The sequence below is a fragment of the Polypterus senegalus genome, chromosome 13, assembly GCF_016835505.1.
Source record: "Polypterus senegalus isolate Bchr_013 chromosome 13, ASM1683550v1, whole genome shotgun sequence".
Taxonomy (NCBI): Eukaryota; Metazoa; Chordata; class Cladistia; order Polypteriformes; family Polypteridae; genus Polypterus; species Polypterus senegalus.
Window position 1 is genome coordinate 97,828,851 of NC_053166.1, and position 11,329 is coordinate 97,840,179.

The 11,329-nt window shown below is 40.9% G+C and overlaps 1 protein-coding gene across 1 annotated transcript in view; it reads right to left on the bottom strand.

Moving 5' to 3' along the window:
* The window catches only part of LOC120543327 (ATP-binding cassette sub-family G member 4-like), a 27,765-nt gene extending 17,364 nt beyond the window's left edge, over positions 1–10,401 (bottom strand). The window contains exon 1 of the mRNA XM_039776364.1: positions 10,330–10,401. Within this exon, the coding sequence (XP_039632298.1) occupies positions 10,330–10,401 (72 nt within the window). The remainder of the gene's footprint in view (positions 1–10,329) is intronic.
* Positions 10,402–11,329: the final 928 nt, after the last annotated feature.

An 11,329-nucleotide genomic window follows, 5' to 3' on the forward strand; every position in this document is an offset into this window, starting at 1 on the left:
GCTCAACTGTGTGAGTTGACCAGAGATTAAATAGACATTATTAAGTAAAATAGTTTGTGGACACATTTACAACGCCTCTAGAAGGTGTTTCCTTTATGTCTCCAGCCAAATGACTCAAATCTAAAGATCAACATGCCATTTCTCCAGTTTTGATGTCACTACACTGGTTGCCTGTGTCATTCAGGATTGACTTTAAAATACTGCTTATGGTTTATAAAGCCTTAAATAATCTCGCTCCATCTTATATATCGGAATGTCTGACACCCTATATTCCAAATCGTAACCTTAGATCCTCAAATGAGTGTCCGCTTAGAATTCCAACAGCTAAACTTAAAAGAAGTGGTGAGGCGGCCTTCTGCTGTTATGCACCTAAAATCTGGAATAGCCTGCCAATAGGAATTCGCCAGGCAAATACTGTAGAGCACTAAAATACTGCTGAAAACACATTACTTTAACATGGCCTTTCTATAACTTCACTTTAACTTAATACTGATACTTTGTATGTTCAATTCATCACAATAACTATTCATAGTGGCTCCAAAATCCGTACTGACCCCAACTCTCTCTTCTGTTTCTTTTTCCGGTTTCTTTGTGGTGGCGGCCTGCGCCACCACCACCTACTCAAAGCATCATGATGCTTCAACATTGATGGACTGAAAGCCAGAAGTCTACGTGACCATCATCATCAAGTCCTTCCGTGAGAACCCTAAATACAAAGAGGACTATTTGATTTATGTTAGGTAGATTGCCCAGAGGGGACTGGGTGGTCTCTTGGTCTGGAATCCCTACAGATTTTATTTTTTTTCTCCAGCCTCTGGAGTTTTTTTTTTTGTTTTTTCTGTCCACCCTGGCCATCGGACCTTACTTATTCTATGTTAATTAATGTTGACATTTTTATTTTTTATTGTGTCTTCTATTTTTCTATTCTTCATTTTGTAAAGCACTTTGAGCTGCATTTTTTTTTTGTATGAAAATGTGCTATATAAATAAATGTTGTTGTTGTTATCTCACAGAACAAATCCCTCTGGATTATGCTATTCAAACAGCCTACTTACAGCATTGTACATGGTTTCTGGGCCCATCTTTTCTACCTGAAAGTAAGTGGTGGAGTTGCTGCATATGAATGTCAATACCCTCATGGAACCTGAAGCAGACTCAGAAGTTCAACCTGAAACTATTGTCTTTGGCAGTACAGTCACTGAAGCTTATATTGGCACTCACCATTTCAAATGGTTTCAGAATTTAGGCCACTCAATCAAACTAGCTCAACATACTTGTGTTGTCAGATTGTTATACCACAGAGTCCCTATCATAAACTTTAGCAAGCATTTGAGGACATGAAGTATCGGGACCAAGAGTATGTGGAACAATAAGGGAGGCAGACACAGCTGATGTAACAAATAAAAGAGTGTATTTATTGAAAGAAAAAGAATCCATAAAGAAATTATTTTTAAAGCACACAAACACTGCAATGATGGATTAAGATGAAAGATAAACAAGAAAATGTTCCAAAAAATTTGCGTTCACCACATGGCACATATCTAAAAAATAATCTTCCAAAATCAAAAAAAAAGGATCAATCCTTTATTTAATAAACTCTGCAGAGTCAGGTATTCAGTAAAAAGAATATTTAGCCTGCCTTCTCCCACTGTGCAAAAATATAGGTTAAACCTGACTTGCTCTGACAAAGCGGAATACCAGTCTATTCCCTACCGGTACACAACCATGCCTGCAGGTCTTGTACTGTATTGACCTTTTTTTGATCTGAAATGAACTCCCCATTTCTGGCAAAAAGATTGGCTTTTATCCCAGGTCAACCAGTCTAACACCTCTCGCTCTCCCTAGTAATGCACCCAGCCTAAACGATACCTGTGCCACACTCACATATATTTCTGCCACTCCGCAGAACCCCACACCACACCCTTCTCTTACACCCATGGCCGGCATCCCCCACCCGTCTCAACTTATAAACACCACGGTCGCCCCCACTGAAGGGACCTTTGAATGGAAATATGTGCCCCCCCATCCACTCCAAGCCCAACAAACCATGGTCGCTTCACGTGTGCACCTGAGGAACAAACTGGTAAGTAAACAAATGCCCTTTTTTTTCTTTTATTATAAGGACAGCGCATGCAAAAAAACAGAGGAAAGTGCTTTTAAATTACTAAATTGGGAGGCATTTCCTCAGATCCTTCCAGAAGAGGTCAGATAATGTTCAACATAGGGTATGGAAAAGTAACAGTGAACTATGAAGCAAAGCTGAGCTTTCACAAGCCAGGACTGTAATAATATATACAGAATTGTATTTGTCTCCAGGGGGAAATCTGGCTTTTTACACAAGCTCTTTAAATAAAATTAACTACATAAATATGTAGATATGGAAGTAATTAAATAAATAAATAGATAAATATACACACTCTCTTTGGTCTGAACACACACCAGAATGACTATAAAGCAAGGGAATTAAAAAGAAAGAAAACTTCTGACTTCTGCGGTGGGCTGGCGCCTTGCCCGGGATTTGTTTCCTGCCTTGCGCCCTGTGTTTGCAGGGATTGGCTCCAGCAGACCCCCATGACCCTGTAAGTTAGGAAATAGCGGGTTGGATAATGGATGGATGGATGGAAAACTTCTGACTTGGCAGTCATAGTCACAGTGAGGCATATAAGTTGTACTGTTGTTGGTGTGAAGAAGCCCTGGTAGCATTTCTTGACACACTTCTGCTGAATAATTCGTTGGCTGAAAGTACTCAGTGTTAGTGTGTCAGAAAGAAGATGCACAGCATTGTTTATAATGCCACTCAGGTTTGTTTTAATTCTGTCCTTTGCTACTACCTCCAGGAGGTCCAGAGTGTGTCCTATAACTGAACTTGCCCATTTAATTAGCTTGTTGATTAGGTGGACCTCTCTTGAAGTGAAGTTACCAGCCCAGTACACCACAGCATAGAAAATCTCACTGGCCATCACAAAATTGTAGAAGATGTGAAGGATGTCACTTCCCACATTAAAGGAACACAGTCTTCCAATGAAAAAGAACCTGCTCTGCCCTTCCTTATATAGTTCCTCTATGTTCTGAGACCAGTCAAACCTGTCATTAATGTGGACTCCCCTGTACTTGTAGGAGTGGACCACCTCTACATCCACTCCCTGAATAGTGACCGGAGATAGAGGCCCTTTGGTGCAGTGAAAGTCAATGACCAGGTCCTTGGGTTATGCTGATGTTAAGATGCAGACAATTCTCTTTGCAGCAAGAAACAACTCTAAAGATGAATACAAATGTATTGAAAAAGGCATTTCCAAAGCCAAGCGTTCTGAGGGTACTCCACCCAGTAGTGAATGAAGATGAATTGCTCTGGGTCACAGGTTGTTTATCCTCTATAGAATTGCTAGAGCAAGAAAAGCAGCCTGTTTTTTTTTATCTCTCATAGTCAATACATTACTTGTCAGATACTTTCATGAGTAAGTAAGGAGTCCACCAAATATAACAGAAGTGATTTCGGACTGTGGGCTTTTGAATCATTGGAGGCAAGTATCTGGACTCTGCTGTCATACACAAGTGTGTCATGTACTGTAACTCTTGAGGAATGCTAGAAAATTAAAAGATAGCAGACAGGATTACCCCAGACACATCATGCATTGGTGTTGGAAGAGGCCATTTTAGTTTAGATGGACTGTGGTGACCTGTCCTACAAGAAGGTAGTGCCAACAGCAAATACTGGGCAGTGCTCATCATGTGCTTGTCTACCAGAGCTTTACTGTAATATGGAATCAATGCCTGTATCCAGTATTGTCAATTCTCTAAGCAGATTGCCCTCATTCAATGGCCAGGCAAAGCTAATCTGCTCTGACTAAGGAATCCATTCCCGGGCACCCGATTACCGGGAAACCGGGATTCCCGGACATTTTTCATTCCCGCATTCCCAGGAATGAAAATGTTGTAATTCCCGGGAAACTGGGAACGGCCAAAATTGCATTTATAGCTTGTAAAAGTGTAAAAATAGATCAAGTTATAGTTGAAAATAATTAAGTGTCATGGTTTTTTGGCCAACGTTGTAGTGTTTTGCAGATTAATTCAGTCAGCCAGCAGCAGTCATCAGTCTCCCGGTTCCAACTAAGACTGAGTATAGTGGACTAGGAGGAGTCTGCACTCGGCAGTTCACAAATGCCGGGACAGGGCAGACTTCATTGACGTCTGTCAGACAACAGCTTTGAACAGCAACTTGAAATTGCAATGCGTTAGTCTGTTGCATCCGCATTATCTGTGCCAAGAAACTTGCCATCACAGAATGATGACAAGAAACTGGATGCTTCAGTAAAAGCTGAAATGGCGGTGTTTCAGAGCAACGACAAGTGGGGGCGTTGTTTAGAACAAGTGTATCAGTATCTGATCAGGCAGATCACGGTGCATTCAAAAAAAATTTTTTTTAAACTTTAGTCTATCATATATCTTCCCTATGGCATTTGCCACTTGATTGACATACAGGGTGGCCAGTCTGAGATCTCTTTCCTTCTAACACACTGGTCATCCCACATGCAAACATATAATCAGATTGTGATTCAGACTACGAATGCCATGAATGTAATTACCCCGATCTACATGCTGTCAAATAAACGAACCACACGCCGTGGCGCAACATAAGGGGCGAAACACGTGTCGTGTACTCTTTGACAGTAAAACTATGCAATATATATATATATATATATATATATATATATATATATATATATATATATATATATATATTGCATTTTTAATGTAGGTAGATCATTTCGACCTGGTCATTTTAAAAGTAGCTCGCAAGCCGAAAAAGTGTGGGCACCCCTAAACTAGATACATGTTCTTATATGACAGCATGAACTGCTTGTAGATAAGGTTAGTCTTTTATTGGTGTCAACATATTGCAGTAGTTTTATTAAAAATAAGTGTCGGTCGCTCTAAAACCGGTCACATGTGAGATGCCCATGCACTGTGTCATCCCTGGGGGCCCGGGATTCCTGGGAAGGACATGTGGGATTCCCGAATTCCCGGGAATGGATTCCCTAGCTCTGACAGAGGAGCAAACACAGGTACCTGTAAGTAGCTTAACAACAGTGCAAATAAGATTGCATGAGAACAAAGGATGCACATGGATTTTTAATCTTCTGCTTTAATCACATAACAGTGCATGGGAAAGTCTGATAGATGTTCCCAGGTGTATTTTGGACACTATGTTGTTCCAAGCAAAACCTAATCATCTGACTCACAAAATATCACAACCATCATGAATGTGTGACCTGCAGTATCTGTAGACCCGGACACGTTCCAAGTCCTTACACCAGTTATACTCCTGAACCAAAATGTGATTTGGTTATTATATCCCTTTCGAAACTTTGGCATAACACAGCTTCATATAAAGCACTGGAAAAATGCAGAGAGTCTGGTGGATATGTTCACAAAGCAATGGAGAGAAAAGTTGCTAAAAGTCAACACAAAACAGGCCTGTTATGTTTATTATCAGTACATTATCAGTACATTGGTTCACTTACAGAAAATGTTTCAGGATAGGTGTAGTACTGTACATCTTTAAACCCATCGCCTGAAATATAACCAACTACATCCAAGACACCACTGATTTCCTGAAAAAACTGCCTGCTATAGGCCTCTTACTTGAGGGGACCTTACTGGCCACAATGGATGTTGAGGCATTTTACACAAGCATCCCCCATGGCATATTGGCATGTGAAACGTACTTAAAACAATATGATTTACCCATGGAGTCAGTTATACAAATGATAAAATTCACCCTGACACACAATTTATTCTCATTTGGACAGGACTTCTACATGCAACAATTGGGGATTGCGATGAGCTTTTGATTTGCACCTCGCTACGCAAACCCATTTATGGCAAAATTGGAGTAGGATTTTTTGTCAATGTGTGTCTTAAAACCAATGTTATATCTCTATTACATAGATGACATATTAATAATCTGGACTGCCAGTGAGAAGCCCTCCTCCATTTTCAAAACAAATATAATTCTTTCCACCCCAACATAAAGCTGAAGCTTAATTACTCAAAAACAGAAGTCAGCTTTCTTGATATCATCGTTCATCAGAAAGATAACACTCTTGTGACCTCTGTTTTTTACAAACCAACAGACAGATGGACATACCTGAGAAGCTATAGCTTCCACTCCAGCATATAAGGCGCTCATCCATTTTCCACCAAGCAATATGTTACAGTCGTATTTGCTCATACGGGGAAAAACAACTACAGGAGCTTAAACAAAACACCCTATGCCACAAAATGTCACTCATGCTGACATTTTGTAGTTTTCTGTTATTATGGTTTCACCGTAAAGATAATAATAATAATAATAATATTCTAAGTAGTAGGTGGAAAGAAGAAGAAGAACAACAAGGAGGAGTACTTAATAATATAGGGTATTGCGCTAAGCTGCAAGTGACTGTTAACATTTTGTAACATCAAAAATTAAACTGTAATAAGCAATGAAATAGAAAGATCAAGACACACACATACAGAATGAATCTAAAGTTTGATAACAGGCATGTTTAGCAGTGAATGATCCATAGCCGTAATTTCAAAGGAATCACCTTCCCACTTTTATTGTAATGGGAAATGCCTCATAAATTAACAGTTACTAAAAACAGCCATGTCTATACCGGCACAGTTACTGAGAGTCACATTCACTCTTTCATTGTTTCTGATTGCCTTCCAGACTCGTGTGCCATGCTTCTCTACATGATCCCCCTGTATCTGGTGTAAGGCTCTATTATCCAAAGCCCAGGGAGTCACTGTTTGCCTTCTAGAAACTTGTAAAGTGTAAAGCTTGTAAAGGGTAATGCTAATGTTCCAGTGATTCATGGAATGCAGCACTCATGTGACATATGACATTTTGCTGTCAATCACCCATCCAGCTCCACCTATCTTCAGGGTAATTTGCTGGTTACTACAATACAGTTTGCATCCATGACCACTTGTGTGTTGATAATTGTGATATTGTTTGTGATTACATATGCAGGCTCAATGATCTTTGTGTACATGCTGTCTGACACATCAATAACTCCAGGAAAACCAGCAATGTGCGTGAATCCAGTCTTTCTTTAACATTACCTCAAATGGAGGAGCAGGAAGTTGGGAGCATGCACTGATTGCAGCATGTTGCTGCACCCTTCACACAACGAACCATCTGGATTGGGACCTGAGTGCAGCTGTGCAACGGATGACACCTCAGCATCACACTACAACAGTGTCAAGTTTTTACAGAGGCTGGAGTGCCAATCCTGCCACCAACCCCCAAGTTTTCCTGCAAGTTGGAGGACCTGCTTGCAGGGCTTGGATGAAGGTTAACATCATACCCAGGACAAAGCAATTGAAAATTAACGGCCTTGCTCAAAGGCCCAATAGAGTACAGTCACTTCTGGTATTTACGGGGTTCGAACCGGCAACCTTTCGATTGCTGGCACAGATCCCTAGCCTCAGAGCTAGGGATCAATGCTTTGGCTCAGTATTACACTAAGACCTGTGTCCAAAGTGTCGGTCTGTAAGATAAAAGTCAATAAAAAATCAGGAGTTATTAACACAGGTATTGATTTACTGCCCTGTTTCAAGTCATGGAATGCTGCTTCTGTTTAAGAATCACATACCACCATGTTGGAAGTCCATTTCTTTGTAAGATTAGTCAAGAGCAAAATGAGGGACAAACCGCTGGTAGTACCCCACTAAATCTATGAATGATTGGTTTTTGGATAGCCTTTTCATGATGGTGTCAATTTTTGCGCACTGTACCACTGCCCACTAAGTAGCTCAAATATTTGGCCTCCGTCAATCCAAAGTAACTTTTTCTGTGTTGATCTGGAGCCCAACTTCTCTGAATACCAGGAGCACAGCACGTACCTGATGATCATGTTCTTTCCAGGTGCCAGAATAGATGACAACAGCATCTAAATAGATGGCACTATAGGTATTGTGGGGATGTGGCAGTCTATCCACCAGATGCTGGGAGGTCACCAGAGCCACGTGCAATCCAAATGGGAGAACACGTTACTGCAGTGGCTGCTAGGGGTGCTAAACGTGGTCTGTTCCTTTATGATCTCTATTAAAAAAATTTACCAGCACCCTTTCATTATGTCATTAGCGCTCAAATTTTAGGCTTTACCGAGTCACTTGAGGAGTTCATTGCATAATCATCAAATTGGGAATCTTGATTAAGCTGGCGGAAATCATTGCAAAAGTGTCAACTTCCGCCCAGCTTTGGGACCAGGACAATGAGGTTAGATCAGGGACTAAAACATTCCTCTAGTGTGCCAAGACCTAGCATTTTCCTGATCTCAAGTTCTACTTCCACAGTTCCCAGTTTTGCCTCTGTGTGGCGATGCAGGCATACTTGGATGATAATCACGTTTCAGAAATGATATCATGCACAATCATGGAAGTTCTTCTGGGTCTCTCATTTACCACTTCCAGGTTGGTCAAGATAGCTACTTCAAGCTCTTGTTTGGGCGAGAGATTAGTACCCAAGTTAAGGCTCATTTTCACAGCAAAATGTAAACAAGGTTGTCCAGAGTAGGGGAGTTCCCTGCCCTTCCACGGTTTCACCAAATTAACATGGCATGCTCATTCTGCTGGTCGATGGTTCAGCTATTTAACCAAGTAATTAACCTGCTCCTTCCTAATTTTGTAAGGGCCTTGCTAATGTACCAGTAATTTGGAGTGGGAAGTAGGAATTAGAACCATGATTTGGTCTCCAGGCTGGAACTCATGAAGCGCTGAGCCCTGATAATAATAGCAAGCCTAGGCTGATTGCACATGCTTCATGTTCTCTTTTAGAACTGACTGAATGTTTGAAAATCTAACACATAACTATGCAATACACTCAAGGATATTGCTGGAAGGGAGTGTCTCTTCTTCCCAAACTTCTTTTAATATGTCCATTAGTCCCCGAGGTTGTCGTTCATACAACAATACAAATAGAGAGAAGTCCATGGAGGTTTGTGGAATGTGAGAGGGAGTAACTGATCCCAGTTCCTTCCATCTTTGTTGATCGCCTTGTGCAGCATCTGTTTTAGCATCTGGCTAAATCACCCAACTAAACTTTCAGTTTGAGTATAATATATTGATGCTTTTAAGTGCTTCATTCTGAGTAATTTGGCAGCCACCCTGAATGTTGGTGATGAATGGTGTCTCTTCATCTGTTAGGAATTCTATAGGGATGCTGACACACACAAAGACCCTTACCAGTTCCCTTGTGATATTTTTGCAATTGGTTAGTCTTAGCGGAAGCATTTGGATATCATGAAGTGTAGTCTACTATAACCAAAATATATTTATGACCATGTGCTAAGGTAGGGGTCCTCAATCCCAGTCCTGGAGGGCCGCAGTGGCTGCAGGTTTTTGTTCTAACCCGGTTGCTTAATTAGAAAGCAATTCTTGCCAATAATTTAATTTCATGGCTTGTTAATGCTTTAACTCAGCTATGTAAGGTCATTCTCATATCCTAGATTTTCTTTCCCTTTCTAAGGATATCATCCAAATGATTTGACGGCCAAAATGATGGAGTCATTCTCAGTCCTTAACTATTTTCTCTTCACTTTCCTTCTAAGTATTTCATTAAACCCAATAGTGCATGATAAATACACAGAGGTGTACATAGTAACATGCTAAATAGAGAAATGCTGGTGTCTTTTGTCATTTGCATGTTATTGCTAATTAGGATCAATTAAAAACCAAGAATACTGCTGTTTAAGACTAAAATTACCAATAAGGGTTCAAAATCTTAACGAAAGACATAACTAAAATGAAGCAGAAGTGTGACTTGGGCAATAAGAGCTTCTTATTAAGCAATTGGGATGGAGCAAACACCGGCAGCCACTGCGGCCCTCCAGGACCATGATTGAGGACCCCTGTGCTAAGGGTTCATGCAGCCCCACAATATCTACCCCTGTGCACTCAAATGAAATATTGATGAGTGGCATGAGAATGAGAGGAGCGTGGTCCTTCAGAGGAATCTGCCGAAACTGACAGTCCGGACAGGAAGTACAAAAGGGGTGGCCCTCCTCACTAATTCCTAGCCAATAAAAGTGGCTCATCATGGTCATAAGCCCATTGAGCCGGTCCTGTCAAGAATGCCACCATTATGCATGCCAATTCCATACACTCCCAGTGATGATGTGTAACGGTACTCTTAAACACTAAAAATAAGCTTCAATATGGTCATCAGAATATAGTGGTAACAATACCTGGGATGGTCCCATCAGTCATTCCTGTTGGATTTGCAACACACATTTGGTTATGTACATCTGGCTCGGCAAGATGAGTCTATTGTTCCCCAACCTGGATCTCAATTGCTTGGAATTCCACTGCAATGGCTTGAATGAAGGACACAATGTCCTGTTGCACCAACATCTTCGCGACAAATCCTGCTGACAACACTATAAGATACCAGACAAACAATAATAAATGGCTGAAGGGAAAAAAATGCAAGAAACACACAATAAATGTGGTGATGTCTTTTCAAACTTGAGTCCTCTGCACTGAACTAAGATGTCAGATCGTCTGGCTTTGAGGAGTTTTGGCAGCAAAGGATGGGTCCATGTGGGCTGATATTGGAAGTGACATCAGTGGTGGTAAAACAGTCAATCTTCCGGTCTGAAAAGGGAGGAAAAGAAGACACATTATTATACAGTGCCAACTGTTGGAGCGGTGGGGTATTGCCATTACTAGACCTCTTAACTCTTTGAGGGCTGAATATTTTTTTCCATAAAAAGTCAGGTTTCTGGAATGCACACAAAGCAATGGTTTCACCCATAAATCAACATAAAACATCTGTTACTGCGTACTGTGGCTGCTGTTGGAAGCTATTCTCCGTTTCTGGCAGAAGAATCTGTGCGGGGGAAGCTTGGCTGCCAGCAGGAACACACTGCGGGTTGGTTGCATGGCTGTCTTCACACAGTTGTGGCAGTCGCAATGTGACACAATCTGGTTTGTACTTCTTGTCATCATAAGTGGTGGTCCTTCCAGGTGAACATTGTCATAGACGCACCAACTACATGTTCAGCAGTACAATTAGCTGGGAACCAAAAAGCTGATGCTGGTACCTCACTTTCATTTTCAAACTCCATCTCCAGATCACTTGCATCAAAATCAGACTTTGACAAGTCAAAGTCTGATTCAATGATAATATGCAAGACACTGTTGACAGAGTATTTTACTTTGTGCATTCGCTTTGGTCTCTCTGCATATGTTTATGCCATTTTAGAGGTTGTTTGCTCTTTGCTGCTCATGCACATTTAATCAAGGTTAAATCAATGAAGCTAACTTTTCTTCTAGCAAA